Genomic DNA, 19,050 nt, shown 5'->3' on the forward strand with positions numbered 1-19,050 from the left:
CCACCAGTACTGCCAATCAATGCCCATCAGTGTCTCATCAGTGCCGCCTTATCAGTGCCACCTATCAGTGCCGCCTTATCAGTGCCCCCTATCAGTGCCGCCTTATCAGTGCCCATTAGTGCTGCCTTATCAGTGCCCATTAGTGCTGCCTTATCAGTGCCCATTAGTGCTGCCTTATCAGTGCCCATTAGTGCTGCCTTATCAGTGCCCATTAGTGCTGCCTTATCAGTGCCCATTAGTGCTGCCTTATCAGTGCCCATTAGTGCTGCCTTATCAGTGCCCATTAGTGCTGCCTTATCAGTGCCCATTAGTGCTGCCTTATCAGTGCCCATTAGTGCTGCCTTATCAGTGCCCATTAGTGCTGCCTTATCAGTGCCCATTAGTGCTGCCTTATCAGTGCCCATTAGTGCTGCCTTATCAGTGCCCATTAGTGCTGCCTTATCAGTGCCCATTAGTGCTGCCTTATCAGTGCCCATCAGTGCAGCCTCATCAGCACACATCAGTGAAGGAGAAAATGTACCTGTTTTCAAAATTTTATAACAAACTATGAAACAGTTTTGTTTTATTTTTTAAACATTTTCGGTAATTTTTGTTTTATTTAGCAAAGAATAAAAAAAAACAGCAGCAATTAAATGCCACCAAAAGAAAGCTCTATCTGTGTGAAAAAAAATTATAAAGATTTAATTTGGGTACACTGTAGCATGATCGCGCAATTGTCATTCAAAGAGTGACAGCGCTGAAAGCTGAAAATTGGTCTGGGCAGGAAGGCGGTTTAAGTGCCCAGTAAGCAAGTGGTTAAAGAGGTTGTAAAGGTTCAGATTTAAAAAAAAATAAAAAATAACAAACATGTCATACTTACCTCCTCTGTGCACTTGGTTATGCTCAGAGTGGCCCCCGATCCTCCTCTTCTGGGGTCCCTCTGCAGCGCTGCTGGCTCCTCCTCTTCTCAAGTGCCCCATCGGAGGAGTGCTCTCCTATGGGACACAGGTGCGGGCGTGCTACCATGTCCTGCTACTGCATCTGTTGACACAGACAGCAGGACTTGACTCTACTCCCGGTGCCCGCGTCATTGGATTTGATTGATAGCAGCGGAAGCCAATGGCTGCGCTGCTATCAATCTATCCAATCAGGACACGAGACACTGGTTGGAGCTGATGTGCTAAGAAAAATTCCTACAAGCCAAAATGAACCTAGTGCTAAAAGTAAGCACTACACAGCCGCATACATGAATCACGCCTTGTAATGCATGTGAAATATTAAAAAATATATATATATAATGCGCTAGAGTGTGCTAACCGTGCCCTAATCCTGGCACACAGAGATACAGTGCATATACAACAGAGTGTAAAATAATTTAACCCCAATATGTGCTATATCCCCCCAAGATAAACAAACTTAATGTGCACAAATAAACAGTGCAGTGAGCATGTGAAATGGTAATATCAACAAAATGCTCCAAACTGAATCAGTGCAAACCAGGTGCTAAAAGTGCAATAAACAAATAAATAATAAAATAAATAACGTTAATTCATAAATGATTCATATATGCAAACAAAAGCTGAAAAATGACATGTGCCAGCCAAAAAGTGCAGAGTGTCACACAATACATATATTTAATCGTCCATCATAAAATAGACATATATTAAACACAAGTCCTTAATGAAAGTGATGACTACTGTGCTTCAGTGATGATGTTTTGAAACGTGCTGCGATTCCATGTGCCACATATCATGCGATGGTGAAATGAAAGGTGACCCCCCCAAGGTAAAGCACTCACCTTAGGGAATGTGACTAAGTCGCTAGACAGAGTCAGGAAACACTTATAAGCCACCCAGGGCTCAGTGTGGATCACAAGAAAACAGGCTCCAGCATAGGCTCAAATCATAGGTAAAAAAAGAGAAAGGAACCATATGGTGTGATAACGTTTAAAAACTGTTTATTAACAAGGTCAGATAAAAAACTCTCCCCCAGAAGGGGGTACTCACATTTTGAGGGTGCGTCAATGCACCACTCAGAAGAGGCATAAAATCTGGATAAAACAATGAGGTAATAGCTGTAGCAGTGAGGTTATGGATACCGTACCAGCACAGACAGCTGCTGCTGCCTAACACTCCGTCCTGGCCCCTCCCCTACGCGTCTTCGACACAGGGCATACGTGTCATCATCAGGGGGAATGTGATTGGACAGTAATTGTGTCAGTCAAATATATATGTAGTGTGCCGGCGGCCATCTTGCTGTAGACCGTGGAGCTGATGTGCTGGTTCCCGTTGCGGGAATTACGGGGCTCAGGTATATAATGGGGGCTCGGGGGCTCTTCTGCAGTAAAGAAGGTTTTTCACCTTAATGCATAGAATGCATGAAGGTAAAAAATGCCGAGGGTTTACAACCCCTTTAAGCTCCCTGAAACTGAATAGTTTCCTCCCTATGCTAGAATCACCGTTAAGATATTTATATATTGCTATCATATCTTCTCTCAAGCGTCTCTTCTCCGGCAAGAATACGCTTAATTACTGTAGTTGTTCCTTGTAACTGAGGTCCTCAGTCCTCTTTTTCACTTTGTTGCCCTTTTTTGAACACTCTGCAGTTATTATTATACAGGTTGTATATAGCGCCAACAGTTTACGTAGCGCTTTACAACTTGAGGGTAGACAGTACAAATACAATACACTTTAATACAGTAGGAATCAGATGGCCCTGCTCCTTAGAGCTTACAATTTAAGAGGGAAGGTCAAGAGATACAAGAGGTAATAACTGTGGGTGATGTGCTGATTGAGAAGATAAATGTACAGTTGTTAGGTGGGGGTCAGATAGGCTTCTCTGAATAGATGAGTTTTCAGGGATCGTCTGAAAGTGGATAAAGTAGGAGAAAATCAGACGGATTGGGGTAGAGCATTCCAGAGGATGGGAGAGGCTCTGGAGAAGTCCTGAAGGCGAGCATGGGATGAGGTGACAAGGGAGTTTGAGAGCAGGAGGTCTTGGGAGGAGCGAAGAGAACAGTTAGGTTGGTATTTTGAGACTAGGTTAGAGATGTAGCTGGGGGCCAGGTTGTGGATCGCTTTGTAAGTTATAGTTAGTATCTTGAATTTAATTCGGTGACTGAGTGTCAGCCAATGGAGGGATTGGCAGAGGGGTATAGCAGACGCTGAGAGGTTTGTGAGGTGGATGAGCCTGGCAGCAGCATTAATGATGGACGGAAGTGGGGATAGCCTATTTAGAGCTAAGCCAATGAGGAGGGAGTTGCAGTAGTCGAGGCGGGAGATGACCAGGGAGTGGATTAGAAGCTTTGTGGTGACATTAGTTTGGAAGGGGCGTATCTTGGAGATGTTGTGGAAAGGCGGCAAATTTTGGATAGTGATAGAATGTGGGGTCGAAAGGTTATTTCGGAGTCCAGGATTACACCTAGGACCTTGGCGTGGGGAGATGGGTTGATAGTTGAGCCGTTGATATTGACAAAGAAATCAGGGGAAGTGGCACCTGAAGGAGGAAATATCACAAGCTCGGTTTTGGATAGGTTGAGTTTGAGGAAGTGATGTGACATCCAGGCTGATATGTTTGCTAGTAAGTTGGTAATGCGTGAGGAGACAGATGGAGAGAGCTGGGGAGTGGAGAGATAGATTTGGATGTCATCAGCGTAAGATATTATTTAAAGCCGTAGGAGGCAATCAACTGACCCAGTGAGGTGGTGTAGATTGAGAAAAGGAGAGGTCCAAGAACAGAACCTTGGGGGACTCCAGCTGAGAAAGGAAGAGGAGAGGAGGAAGTAGGGTTGTAAGTGACACTGAAGGAGCGGTGGGATAGGTAGGATGAGAACCAGCGAAGAGTACAGTCATGGAGACCAAAGGAGTGGAGTTTATTGAGGAGGAGGGGGTGGTCCACTGTGTCAAAGGCAGCAGAGAGATCCAAGAGAAGTAGTACAGAATAGTGTCCACTGGTTTTAGCCGTTAGTAGGTCATTTGAGAGCTTAAGGAGAGCAGTTTCCGTGGAGTGTTGAGAGTGAAATCCGGACTGAAGGGGATCAAGAAGTTTATTCATGGTTCCATTTCCAGCACATCCTTCCTGAGGACTGGTGACCATACTCAAGATGCAACCGGACCAGAGTTTTGTAAAGTGGCAGGATTATTGTTTTATCTCTGGAGCACATAACCTTATTTAATGCATGCTAATATTCTGCTAGCTTGGCATTGCATGCCATTGCTGTGATCTACTAGGTCCCCCAGATCCATTTTCATCCTAGAATCCCCCAATGGTTCTCCCCCTAGCATATAACTTACATTCATGTTTTTGCTCCCTAAGTGCATTACTTTACATTTCTCAACATTAAACCGTATTTGCCCACCCCATTATTTTATTGAAGCCTTCTTGTAAGGTTTTATATTCTGCTGTTAAATTTTTGCTCTGTTTAGCTTTGTATCATCATCTTTATCTCAGGAACACTGAGATTGTATAAATCGGATGTAAAAAAAATTGCACTCTGACCACCAATAGCAATAGCACCTTTTTAAGTCTGAACACCAGATTCAATGTATATTATAAATAAGCATAAGGTGCGCTTGCCCCTTGAAAAAAAAAATCAATATGCCTAATTACAAGGCACAATAAAGACACTAAATATCACTAATTACAATAAAACCATAGTGCTTGTGCATAAATGGTTTGATAATTCAGTAACAAAGATTAAGTGATTAAGAACCTAATCAGCTCCACCTGACATGTTTCCACCGAAAGGCTGTCTTCAAAGAAGTCTTTACTGAGATTGAGCTATTTATACCATCTTCTATGTCAGTGGTCATCAACCCTGTCCTCAGGGCCCACTAACATGCCAGGTTTGCAAGATAACTGAAATACATCACAGGTGATATAATTTGCTGCTCAGTGATTACAGTATTCTAGTCTGCATCCCCCCAAGGTAATACATAAAACCTGGCCTGTTAGTGGGCCCTGAGGACAGGGTTGATGACCACTGTTCTATGTCATTTATGAATAAATTAAACCAAATTGGCCCCAGGACAGAGCCTTGGGGTACCCCACTTGCCACACCAGACCATTATGAGTACACACTATTTATCCCCACCCTTTGTTTGCACCCCTGAAGCCAGTTTTCTATCCAGGTACATGTCCTGCGGTCTAAGCCAACAGACCTCAATTTGTAAATTGTTTACGGGGAATTGTATCCAGATAACCACATCCACAGGCCTTCCTTTATCTAGCTGTACTGGAAACTCAGTCTGCTCTCCTCCAATGATCATAATTGTTCTGACATTCACCCCCCCCTGCACAGCCATTCACAAGGAAGACCAGTATTCTGCTGTTTCTCCTCTCCTAGCTCTAATGCAGCCGAGAACAGAGATAATGTGATCACTTATAAAAAACAATAGGGGGGGAAAAAAAGGTTTTTATTATTTATTTATATATTTATATCTATACACAAATGTTTCGCCTTTCTTTTTTTTTCAAACTGACCACCTTTTATTTACTTTTTTTTTGTCTTTAGCCTTGTTTTTGATGTGTTTTGTTCTATCATCATTTTGTCTTTTGTGTTTTTTTTTTTTTTTTTCCCAAGGCCTGATGATGATGATGAAGAGGAGGAGATGAGCTTTGAGGAAGATCTGACTCCAGAAGTCTCAAATTCCCATGCCTCAAGGGTATATATTGGGGATGTTACAGTAATACCAAGCTACATACCTCAATCAGTCCAGGAAGAGGAGGAAGAAGACGAAGAATCTGGCATTAGTGATAGCGATTCAGAAGGCCCTATACTGTACAAAGAAGATGATGAGGAGGAGGAGGAGGAGGAAGATGAACAAACTAGTAAGTGGGTGAATGCAGTTTTTGATTGTGAGTTTGGATCCTTGCTGGAGGCTTCTTCATGTACAGTATCCCTTTATCTACATGTATTTTAATTCCTTGCAGGTAGAAGCCATGTTTTTAGATGCCATCTGCTGTAAGTGAGAAATTATATATAACAGATTGTCCATTTAATACAAGATCAGTCCATGAGAACCATTCAAACTAGCTTTATAAGTTTGTGCATGGTAATAAGTGTGTTGGACACATGTGCATTTGCTCTTGGGATGCTCCCATTCATTTGTAATGGGCACCCAATGTGCAGCCTGGCAGTAAACAAACCTGCCCGCCAATGTTTACATTAGAAGACATGCTGTGTCACCGTGCGTTGGTGAAGTAGTCTGTTACATTTTTGGTTTGTGGATGTTGCCCATGACATCTTAATTGGCACTAAAAATAGGTTCTATTCAGTAGTGCGTTTGGGACATGTGTCATGTTTGAACTAGAAGACCTTCTCCTGCCTAAGCTTTTATTTCAGTTTCGATAGTGAGAGGAAGTCAGAATCTATGTATGTTTTTGTTTTTTGTTTTTTTTTGTTTTTTTATTGCAGTCTGTTGCTTCCATTAAGACAATTTCCTTTTACTTAATCCACATTTATCTGACCACACATTAAGTGAATGGAAATCTCATCAAGTAGGTTCTACAGATCTTCCGTTGCTTTACTTTTAAAGTGCTTCCTTTGCTTTTGTTGCAAGAATCTTCCTCAAGTTCCTGTCTCAGTGACCACATAGGAACTCCCCTCCCAAACAGAAAGGGAAATCCCCTGAATATGGATACATGCAGTCCTAAAAATCTGGCAGTGGTTCCAAAGCTGATTATACACACATAGAATAATTCCAACCAACCTGCAGGCTGACCAAAAATAATTTAAATTGATTCCTCATTATGCTATGCAGTGTGGATGGAGGACTCTCCTGCTGCTATATTCACAGCCAGTACCTGTCAGAATACCCGAATAGCAGCTGCATCATCATTCGAAGGATGTTGAGTGGGAGGTGGCCAACAGGGGCCACTCATGTAGCAAATATTTGTCTGTCCCCCAGAAATGGGATGAAATTGGCATAGTGTGCACCCAGCTTAAGACAGTGGTTTGGCTAGCAATAGGCTTTAAAACAAACCCGTTCTTTACCCACACAGAGCAAAGTAGCAAGTTCACTTTAATGGCAGCTTCTGCAGCAACTTATATCTGACGCCTTTTGCTCCCGCCACTGCTCCATTTCTCCACCAGGGGTGAAGAAATATGCTTGGTGCTTCCAAGTATTGGGAGTCTGTGAAACCCTACCTAGTAGCAGCACTGGTGCTTTGTGATTGACCACTGTCACATGGGGCAAAAAGTCTTCAGCCCAAGTTCTAAGTCACAAAGGTGTGAAACAGAGAGCCTGCTTCCAAAGGCTTCCTAATTTATATGTTTAGGCCACTAAAGCTAGTGTTCAGGTTTTGTTTGGATGTTGGGGGGAGTGTACTAACCCACAGGTTTTTTAATTCTCACAGAAGTCTTTTTTTTACAAGAGAAATTCTCACAGAAGTCTTGCACAGATATCTCTGCACCTAAATTCCCAGGTCTGTCCACCTGACAATGATTGTGAAATTATTTCTCTGTCACCAGTTGATTCTCTGCAAGAATGCAGCAGGCATGAGAACCCTTTTTGGCTTTGCAGTGATAAGACAAGAAAGCAAGAGGCACATGCACCTTATACTTGCTTAGTGGACTTGTCATAAGATTTTTTATCATTCATTTGTCATTCATACACAAGAGGGCTATTCTGCTCCCTACGGGGAATTGGATATAACCCCACCCACCTCCATAATGTTCCAGTTTTTTGCTAGCGTCTTAGGAAAATGGACATTTTCTGTCTCTGAGAGGAGAAAACATTTTTCACTAGATGTTTTTCTGCTTTTATAATGGTCCGTTTTATTCTTCAGTTAAGCATTTTCTATTCCTTGTGTCTTGCTCTGACACTCTGGATTTTTTTGGGGGGCTGCAGGGCGCCTTCTGGACCACTGCTGCAGTAAGTCACAGTGCTTTGCCCTTTTGATTTCCTGTGTGTACTTATTATTTAACTGTCTCCAACTGTGCCCCCACAGGGGTTAATACCTAGGGTTCTGGTTGCGACGTTACAATTTAGAATTTTGTGTCGCATGCGCCGTGCCGCCTCCTGAGTTTCTCATGTGCCCTTTCACAGCCTTTCCTATCCTCCACCTAAAGCCTGCACCACCGCTACATACCCTCCTCTGTAGAAACAAGTCACGGGCTTCTTGCTGCCTTAGAGTGAGGTCACAGACAGCCATAAAACCTTTCTTGCTCCTTCAACAGGTAATTGTGAGTACCTGCACTCCTTCACACTTGCAGTATGTTTTAATTATAGGTGCAGAAGAAGCAATTCTGTGGGCCCCCCTTGCTTCCAATTCACTAACAACTCTGAGACAGCTTTGGGCCCCCTGTGTCCAAGTGCCTGAAGCTGACAGCCTTGACACTTACCCCTCACACTCCTTGGCTGCTTCCCCAACTCCTGTAAGTATGGCTCCCTTCTCTGAATTATCTAGCAAGGATTTTCTGCAACCGTGTCAGACTTTATGGCTAAAATCACTTTTGTAACTGCAAACTCAAAATGCAGGGGACTCAAAATTCTGAGCGCAAGGCACTCATTGACCTTGCATTCTGAGCGCACGGAACTCATTGACCTTGCATTCTGAGCGCACGGAACTCATTGACCTTGCATTCTGAGCGCACGGCACTCCTTGACCTTGTATTCTGAGCGCTCTGCACTCCTGGTCCCTGCATTCTGAGCGCTCTGCACTCCTGGTCCCTGCATTCTGAGCGCTCTGCACTCCTGGTCCCTGCATTCTGAGCGCTCTGCACTCCTGGTCCCTGCATTCTGAGCGCTCTGCACTCCTGGTCCCTGCATTCTGAGCGCTCTGCACTCCTGGTCCCTGCATTCTGAGCGCTCTGCACTCCTGGTCCCTGCATTCTGAGCGCTCTGCACTCCTGGTCCCTGCATTCTGAGCGCTCTGCACTCCTGGTCCCTGCATTCTGAGCGCTCCGTCTTCCAGTCACTTATTCAGTCATTCCTTCAGCACTGGCTCTTTAATTGCATGGTCTTTTGACCCTGATTCAGTCAGACAATGCCAGACAACTATCAAGGAGGAACCAGAAGTCTTGTGTATTAAGGACAGGCCAACCAGTCAAGACATTAAAAATTAGCAGGCATTAACGTCTGCACTCCAGGGAGTGGTCTCTTCATCCAGAGGCATTTCAAAAACTCTGTTGCAAGTGGGAAATGCTGAATGTGGGCCTCCTGGTTTCCAAAGTAAACTGCAAACTGAGTAGGATTGTCTCCAGGTCCAGGGATCCTCTAGTCAATAGCAGTGGATGCCCTGGTGACTTGGTGGGATCAGTTTAACTTTATCTACATCTTTTCCTCTCTGAAGCTCCTACCTTGTCTGCTTTGCACAATCGAAGCGGAAAGCATCCAGATGATGCACCTCACACTGAAATGGCCCAGGAAGATGTGGTACACAGGCATCCTTAGACTCTGGCTAACTCGCTGTGGTCTCTCCTAGATTGCCTTGATCTTCTGTCCCAAAGACGGGTTCACCACTGAGCTTCACAGTTGCTGCCTTGATCTTCTGTCCCAAAGACAGGTTCACCACCTTGCTTTACGGTTGCTGGCTTTAACAGCATAGCTGTTGCAGCCTAGGTCCTAATGCAACTCTCACAAAGTCTATTATCGCACCTGGAAGGTGTACTTCATGTGGTACAAGGCCAAGAAAATTCCATCTCAGTTGGTGGTCTGTGTGAGCTTTGCATTCCAGTTTTCCTCCAGTGTGGTCTGGATGAGAATTTGGCTTGGAGTAGCATAAAAGGCTGATCTAGGCTGTGTCGTGTTTTGTTTAGAGACCTCCTCTCATTCCACTCGTAAGCCCACCTGTGACTAAGGCTAGCCATACATTATACAATTTTTTTGTAGATTTACCAAAACTATGTAATATGAGCTCAAACCTAAACACTTTCAATTTGTATGCAATCAGGCAGGCCCTTGCACTACATAGTTGAAGGCAGGGGCAGCCCGTCCATTAAGGGTGCCCCCCCCCCATCCATGCATCTGGCCCCTTTCAGAACGCCAGATGCATGGATTTCAATGCGGAGTGGGTGTTTTTTTGAAGCACTGATTAGAGCCAAGGGCTCTAATAGGCTTCAAAAGAGGGTGGGCTCGGGGTGCAGAGAATGCGCTCACAGCCCACCCAGATGTGTTGCAACATTCACTATTGTAACACTGATCCTCCTCTTGGCCAATCAGGAAGCGGGTTTTGACACCCATCATCCAATTGGCTGAAAGGACAGGCGACTCTAGTGGACGCCTAGGAGGAGGGGAGGAGCCGCACGCTGGAAGCCACCAATGGAGGAGAGGATGCGGAGCCGCTGCCCGCTACCCACCTAGATGGGGTAAGTGCCGGACCAACCGGCAAACGGCAGGGGGTGGGGTGGGAGGTGCTGTCAGCCGCTGGGGGGGGGGGGTTTGCGGTACAGTTTTTAGAGCGAGCGGTCTGCTCTTCAGGTATAACAGACAATGCAGCTAAAAGTCGCTTGGCTGTTTTCCCGAAGGAGCGAGAGGGGACTCCCCCCTCCCGCCACCTTCAGCCACTCTTCCCGGGACTCCCGTCTCACCGAGAGATCCAAGCCACGATTCGGCACTTACCCCGGCTAGAGTGAGACTGGAATGAAGCCGGAAACTGCTTCATACTAGTCTCCTATGTGTAAACACGGAAGAGACGTCATGATGTTGCTTCCAGTTTACTTGGCTGCCAGTGGCACCATTTTTTTCAAAAAAATGACAGTATTCAGAATCGCCATTTTTGGCGATCTGAATACTTTGAAGTGCAAAAGAGGGATTGGGGGTCTTTTAGATCCCCAATCCCTCCATAAAGAGTACCTGTCACCATTTATTACTGTCACAAGGGATGTTTACATTCCTTGTGGTGGTAATAAAAGTGCTAAAAAAAATTTTTTAAAGTGACAGTGTAAAACAATAAAAAAAAGAGAGCGCGCACATGTAAGTCGCGCCTGCATATGTAAGCGGTGTTCAAATCGCACATGTGAGGTATCACCGCGATCGTCATAGCGAGAGCAATAATTCTAGCACTAGACCTCCTCTGTAACTCTAACCTGGTAACCGTTCATTTTTTTAAAGCCCCGCCTTTGGAGATTTTTAGATACCGTAGTTTGTCTCCATTCCACGAGTGTGCGCAATTTCGAAAAGAATTGCATGTTATGTATTCATGAAAGTGTCTTTTTTTTTTTTTTCCCAAAAAATTGCATTTGAAAGACCGCCTCGCAAATACAGTGTGAAATAAAATTTTGCAACAATCGCCATTTTATTCTCTAGATTTTCTGCTAAAAATATATATATAATGTTTGGGGGTTCTAAGTAATTTTCTAGCAAAAAATGCGGATTTTAACTTGTAAGCAACAAATGTCAGAAATAGGCATAGGCATGAAAGGGATAATATATGGCCAGCCTTAGTGGGATATCAACCTGCTTCTGTCGGCACATTTTTGCCCATTTTTCTTTGCAAAATAGCTCAAGCTCTGTCAGATTGGATGGAGAGCGTCCGTGAACAGCAATTTTCAACTCTTGCCACAGATTCTCAATTAGATTTAGGTCTGAACTTTGACTGGGCCATTCTAACACATGAATATTCTTTGATCTTAACCATTCCATTGTAGCTTTGGCTCTATGTTTAGGGTCCTTGTCCTGCTAGAAGGTGAACCTCTGCCCCGTCTCAAATCTTTTGCAGACTCTAACAGATTTTCTTGTAAGATTGTCCTGTATTTTGCTCCATCCATCTTCTCATCAACTCTGACCAGCTTCCCTGTCCCTGCTGAAGAAAAGTATCCCCACAACATGATGCTGCCATCACCATGTTTCACGGATAGTGTGTTCAGGGTGATGTGCAGTGTAAGTTTTCTGCCACACGTAGGGTTTTGCTTTTAGGCCAAAACATTCAAATTTTGTCTCATCTGACCAAAACACCACCTTCCACATGTTTGTGTCCCCCACATGGCTTCCTGCAAATGGGAATTCTTATGGCTTTCTTTCAACAATGGCTTTCTTCTTGCCACTCTTCCATAAAGGCCAGATTTGTGGAGTGCACGACTAAAAGTTGTTCTGTGGACAGATTCTCCCACCTGAGCTGTGGATCTTTGCAGCTCCTCCAGAGTTTTGCAGTTGTTCCATACTCTTTCCGTTTTCGGATGATGGATTGAACAGTGCTCTGTGAGATGTTCAAAGCTTGGGATATTTTTCTTTTTCATACATCGTGGGACACAGAGTCAGGCTAATATTCATTACCTGCTGGGTTATACTTCATTAGGTGAATGGACACTGGTAGACCAAAGGTCTTCAGACAGGAAGTGATCCCCTATATAACCCCTCCCATACAGAAAGTACTTTTACCAGTGTCTGCAAGATGGATGACACGGTTTGTTTGAGCTCTCTGAGCTCCAGGTCTCTAGTCCCACAAACTGTTCCAAAAATGAATCAAGGGATTGACCAATCAAATCCATTTGACACAGGCTTTTATGCTTAGCTAAATGGTATCCAAGCCTCGCAAACAAGACTCAAGATCCTGTGAGGTTTTGCCTATAATGTGGCCTGTGGCCTTAGGGAGCTGGACACTACAGCGCTAAGGCATTTCCTGCAGGGTGCTGTACAGGTCCAAGGGAGTGGACCGTAAAACATGAAGGGGTACCCAGTCTTTGAAGGTCCAAGTGATAGGGACCCGCCGTGAAGGGTGAAGATTGGGCCCTTAGTTCCTAAGTGCCCCTGCGCCTGGATGGGTAAGTGAAACCCCTTTATTTTTTTTATTATGGGGTGTCCCATTGATTGTTACAATCAGTCAAGCTAGCGAAAGGCTGGGCACCTGTGTGCAGTGACCATACAGGGGAGTTCTGGGCTAGCTGTGGGTGTTTGCAGAGTGTACCTTTTTTTTGCTTGTGTCTGGCTGTTTTTTACCTGTATGATGCGCCATTTCACCTTGGTTCGCCATGACGCATGTGCGTTCGCAAGAGCACCACTGAGCTCAGCAGTTTGGCGGCCATGGCCCACGCGGATTCGCCACACATGCGCCGTAGCCTTTATCTGGGGTCACGAAGATTTGCATTGTACGCAAATACAGTCACGCCCACTCGCCGGGACTGCACACATAGAGCGTTCCGGCGCACACCCAGATTATTTAAGCTGTGTATGCCAAGCATGTGGTGCTTCCAGAAGGCAGCTGTGGGACGCAGAGCAGGCTCTGAACAGACACTTGCAGTGGTTCATTTCTCCTTACCCTGGGTCACGTGAGTCAACAGGTGTTTCTTGGCAGGCTAAAGGTGCTTAGCAGGATTGTTGCATAGGGGCTTGGTGAACCCTAATAACCGCTTCAGCCCCGGAAGATTTTTCCCCTTCCTGACCAGAGCACTTTGTCACTTTAACTGACAATTGCGTGGTTGTGCGACGTTGTACCCAAACAAAATTGACGTCTTCTTTTTTTTTTTTTCCTCTCACAAATAGAGCTTTCTTTTGGTGGTATTTGATCATCTGTGCGGTTTTTATTTTTTGCGTTATAAACAAAAAAAGAGCGACAATTTTGAAAAAAATGCAATATTTTTTACTTTTTGCTATAATATCCCCCAAAAATATATAAAAAAAAACAATTTTTTTCCTCAGTGTAGGCCGATATGTATTCTTCTACATGTTTTTGGTAATAAAAATTGCAATAAGCATATATTGCACAAAAGTTATAGCGTCTTCAAAATAGGGGATAGATTTATAGCATTTTTTTTTTTTTTTTTTTACTAGTAATGGCGGCGATCTGCGATTTTTATCGTGACAGCGACATTATGGCGGACTCATCGGGCAATTTTGACACATTTTTGGGACCATTGGCATTAATACAGTGATCAGTGCTATAAAAATGCATTGATTACTGTAAAAATGTCACTGGCAGTGAAGGGGTTAAAACTAGGGGGCAATCAAGGGGTTAATTGTGTTCTAACTGAAGGGGGGATGGGACTGACTAGGGGAGATGACAAATCGTTGTTCATACTTTGTATGAACAGATGATCTGTCACTTCTCCCCTCAGAGAACCGGGATCTCTGTGTTTACACACAGAGATCCCGGTTCTCGCCGTGTTACGAGCGATCTCGGAAGCCCAGTGATCATCAAGACGGTCGGGCACTCGCATCGACTCCGGGGTCGAGCTGCAGGTGCGCGCTTGCCCCTAGTGGCCACCAGAGGGAGTGACATAACATAACGGCAATTATCGCAGTACAACTGCGGTGGCTGGTCGGCAAGCGGTTAAAGAGTCTCCCTTTTATTTGTTTTAACTACACCCAAGTACTCTTTGTTTGCAGGCATTGTCTAACACTACAGCAGTAGTGCCTGATGATCCTAGTCGTATCCCTAGTGTTGTATCCCCTGAAAGACCAGAGGCTCGCGGGCAATGTGAGCCGCTGCGCCTATCTGGTATTGTGCCTACAGTCAACGCTGCTACTTCACCCTTTATCACTAAGGATGAACTGTCCTCAGCCCTAGCCGGGTTAGAGCACAGGATTAAAAGTGCTGTGTGTGTGGATGCGCTGCTCCCATCTGTATACTCTTTCCAATATTTGTGTACCCTATCTATTAAACGTAATCTTATTTTGTGTACAACATACACCTGTAGAAAATCATCACATTAGGCCAAAGACATATAAGAAATTATGTAAAAATCATATAAAAATCCGGTGACATATATCATATTGTAATAGAGTCCCCTCATATATGCTTGCAAGTCTTCCGTCAATTGCCGTGATTGGCGTGCTCTTGTGTTAATTCAGTATAAAGTGACTTAGTGCTCCACCACCACCTGTGAGATTGGCCACTCACCGGATGTTTCTTTAAAAATACACCTTTGGTTCATTCATAGGGATAACCACTCCACTCAAAGGGAACTTCTTCAATGGCTATATTTGGACCTTAGTGTTCCTCATATAAAATATGGATGAAAACGATCATCGCACAATAACGTTTAAAACCTTTATTTTGTAAAACACAAAAAAGACTATGCACTCACATTTCCAAGTGCCATCGAGCCGGCACAGAGCTTTTCCAGCAGTTAGGGACGGGTAGGAGCTGCAGCCCGGTTCACCCAGTGTGTGCTGTGCAACCTCCGTGTACCGCTTGTGTTCCACCCCTCGTATCCGTTCGCGTCCTCACCAACCACGCTCGTTCCCGGTCACGTGGGTACAAAAACTCCCAGCAGCCTCTACGCGTTTCGCATCACAATATGCGTCATCAGGAAGCTTGTATGTTGTATACAAAATAAGATTACGTTTAATAGATAGGGTACACAAATATTGGAAAGAGTATACAGATGGGAGCAGCGCATCCACACACACAGCACTTTTAATTTCTTTCTTTGAAAAGTTTTTTTTTTGGATGCAGCAGCTAAAGAAATCACTATTAAATGGATTGATAGGATAGGTTTTGCGCCAGTGACACACACACACTAGAGCACAGGATTGCCGCCATGATTGCCTCCATCTCGCAGGGTGGCAGGAAGCGTGACAGATCCCCCTCCCCGGAGTCTCCTCGTCTGGAGCAGGAATGGGTTGAGGATGGGAAATAGCTTAAAGCTCGGGATTCGCTGGAGTGCCCAGCAGATGAGTCTGCTTCTGAGCAATCTGGACATGAAGATATCCACTCGATGTCTGCCTCTCAGTCGCAGAGGTTTTCGATCCGGACTCTGACCGAAATGGTTCGTTCTGCCTTTAAGTTACCTCTTGCAGAGGTGACTGAGCCCCCCTGGTCCTTTTTGGGATGAAACAGGCAGTGTTTGCTGATTGGGAACATCCTGACAGGACTTTTTTGGCTCCTAAAAGGTTTTCCCTTTTATATCCCATGGATGAAAACTTTGTTAAAAAATGGAGCATGCCAGCCGTAGATGCAGCAGTCTCTTCCTTAAATAAGAACTTAACTTGTCCAGTAGATAACGCACAGGGCTTGAAAGATCCTTTTGACAAGAAATTGGCGTTATTATTAAAGGCTTCCTTTTCTTTGGCCAGCTCAGCCATTCAGCCAGCTGTTGTAGCAATTGGTATTTGCCAGTCCCTAAAGGATCAAGTCAAAGGCCGGATAGGCCTAACCAGAAGGATGATCTGCCTAAAAGTAAGACAGATATTCCTCGAGCGCTGTGTTTTGCTTTTGATGCTTTAAATGATTCAATACAGCAGGTTTCTCGTCTGGCTCTCTTTTTTTCTGTACATATGCGCAGACTTTTATGGCTTAAGAACTGGTCAGCCAAGCTTCCTTGTAAAAAGTTATTGGCAAGTTTCATGGGGAACGTTTATTCAGTGATCACTTGGACAAATATATTCAAAAGATTTCCAGAGGGAAGAGTTCTCTACTGCCTGTGAAGAAAAGCACCAAACGTCCCTCGTTTAAAAACCCAGGGACTGCTTCCTCGAATGTCTCAATGTCAGGGCAGTTCCTCCGACAACAGGGTGCTAGGGCCAGGGGCAAGCCGCAAGGCCAGGGCCAGAAAAACCCTGGGTCCAAAATTCTTCTAAACCCAGAACCAAGCCGTCCTTTTGAGGGGACGTCGCCACTCCATCGGGTGGGGGGAAGGCTGCTGCATTTTGTGGACATTTGGAAAACAACAATTCAGGACAAGTGGGTCACCTCCATTATATCTCGTGGTTACAAGCTGGAGTTACGGGGGGGTGCCCCCTCAGAGGTTTCTAAGATCCAGCGTTCCCTCTGATCCTCCAAAAATAAACTTATTGCTTCAGGCACTACATCATCTAGTGCATCAAGGAGTGATTGTAGAGGTTCCGGTATCTGAAAGGGGCACAGGGTTTTATTCAAACTTGTTTACGGTTCAGAAACCAAACGGGGACACAAGGCCTATTTTGGACCTTAGGTCCCTGAACAAGTATCTATTGATACAATCCTTTGGGATGGAGTCTGTCCACTCAGTAGTAACCTCACTCCAGAGGGGAGACTTTCTAGCCTCCATCGATATAAAGGACGCATACTTACACGTAGTATATAGTAAATTCCGCGCTCAGGATAGTAGCAGGTTGCAGCCCCCCCTATTGGGTTCCCAAGGGAACTTACAGAAATAGAGATAAAGAATGGTGTAATTGGCACTACCCTATAAAACAAATGAGTATATATAATATAGTAAAAAATAGTATAGAGGGTGGCAATATGTGGCTTATCCTATAAGGCAAAGTGTGTGTATGCCTAACCTTCAGTGTTACAAAAAATGTGATAAAGCAAACAGACCAAATGTGTGTGTGACAGGTACACCAGAATGTATAAATAATCAACCAAGTAGCATCCCAAATTAAAAAAGGGGTGTGAGTGTATTTCTCAGTCAGAACTGAGCCTAACACCTAGCATATAGCCAATGTGACACAAATATCTTCCACAATTACCCAGCCAAATATAACAAGCAGATATCTTGTGGTAAACCCAAAATGTTGTATACACAAAAATGTGGATGAAATATATAAATATATATACACCAAAGTGAATGGAAAATATGAAGTGCAAAATATATAGACACCTAGATATATATAATCCCACACAAACTGTGTGTATCTCAATCCAATCAAGCATCTGTGTGTTGTCCAATTCATGGAGGCCTTGGCACTTACAGGACTAAAAGATCTGCTACTGATGGCTTGGTGTCCAATACCACAGCTTACCTTCAGAGGTCTAGTGGAGTCTATGCCTCGACAGGTTATGGAGTCTATCCCTCGACAGGTTATGGCTGATTAGTGTAGGTACGCACATTAAAGTGTAAGTTTAGGTGTAATCCAGACACCATAGCCACCTTCCTAACCATTTTCTCCAGTGCAATACAGATAAAACTATTATTGGATAGTAAAGCAACAGGCCAGTACTGAGTAAAATCCAGTCCTTCAGCTTTTAGGAGAATGTTACAGAGCCCTTCCACTGGTTAAAAGTTGTGAAATAGGGCCTTCAGGTTTAATGCAACTGAGGTTGGTGCCCTGGTATGTAGTATGTAGTCTAATAGGCACAGAATGACTGCTTCCTGATGAGGCTTCTCATGCAAGCTTCTTGATAGTTTCACATTAAAGTTTTCAATTAACCTTATGTTTCTTTGCAGGCTCCCTGGCCAATAAGGTGAAAAGAAAGGACACTCTGGCAATGAAGCTTGGTGGAAAGGGCAGTTCGCAGGACTCAAGTACTGAGTTACCTCACCGGAATAAGGAAGAGTGGAATCAAATCCGGCAACAGATTGGCTCACAGCTGAACCGAAGACTGAGTCAGAGACCCACTGCAGAAGAGCTGGAACAGAGGAACATTTTGCTACGTAAGTTAAAGTGGGAGTATAAACCATTGCTTACTTAAGTTTATGAAAAGAACATGAATAAAACAAAAACTCTTGGAAAGGAGGCCAGAAAAAACATTGACAGTTGAAGTGACATCAGGGTCAAATCGTAAGAAATTCTAAAATCACAAATAACAAGGAATGGGAAATGTCAACTATATAGTTTAGGTACTGTCAGGATATTTACTATAACTCCCAATAATAAAAAATTGCACACACCTGTTTTGTTTTTTTTTTTTTGTTTTTTTTAAGGAACACTGACGAGCTGGGATTTATGTACTCCTGGTCAGTGTAAACCTTACAAGTGTACCATTTAACAATACTGCTGAATTTGAGACACCTTGTGATTTTCAAATTAATACCTTTGTCTCTTAGAATGCACAAAGATTTACGGGGATCAGTTTGGACTAATACAGGATGCAGCTACTGTTACCTTAGACACTTTTAAGGCCATATCATGGGCACTTTAAAGAAGAGCTCCATCTAAAAATTAAAGTCAGGTTTAGGATGAACATTGGTACCTGAATCCTTCCTCTGAGACTTTTCAAAGGATTAAAGGCATAAAGCAGGGGTCTTCAAACTTTCCAAACAAAGGGCCGGTTTACTATCCTTCAGGGGTGCGGGACTGTGGCCAGTTTGAGTAGAAAATGCCCCAGCATCAGTGGGAGTAAACCATGCCCCATCATTGGTGTCAGTGGGAGGAATAGTGCCCCATCATTGGTGTCAGTGGGAGGAATAGTGCCCCATCATTGGTGTCAGTGGGAGGAATAGTGCCCCATCATTGGTGTCAGTGGGAGGAATAGTGCCCCGTCATT

At 44.2% G+C, this 19,050-nt stretch overlaps 1 protein-coding gene across 4 annotated transcripts in view; it reads left to right on the plus strand.

Annotated features, from left to right (window-relative positions):
* Nucleotides 1-19,050, plus strand: part of PHACTR4 (phosphatase and actin regulator 4) — a 163,753-nt gene that overhangs the window by 131,741 nt on the left and 12,962 nt on the right. For all 4 annotated transcript variants that reach the window (XM_073616195.1, XM_073616196.1, XM_073616194.1 and 1 more), the window contains 2 exons: nucleotides 5,561-5,808; nucleotides 18,011-18,217. In XM_073616195.1, the coding sequence (XP_073472296.1) occupies nucleotides 5,561-5,808; nucleotides 18,011-18,217 (455 nt within the window). The remainder of the gene's footprint in view (nucleotides 1-5,560; nucleotides 5,809-18,010; nucleotides 18,218-19,050) is intronic.

The sequence above is a fragment of the Aquarana catesbeiana genome, linkage group LG02 (assembly GCF_042186555.1).
Source record: "Aquarana catesbeiana isolate 2022-GZ linkage group LG02, ASM4218655v1, whole genome shotgun sequence".
Lineage (NCBI taxonomy): Eukaryota > Metazoa > Chordata > Amphibia > Anura > Ranidae > Aquarana > Aquarana catesbeiana.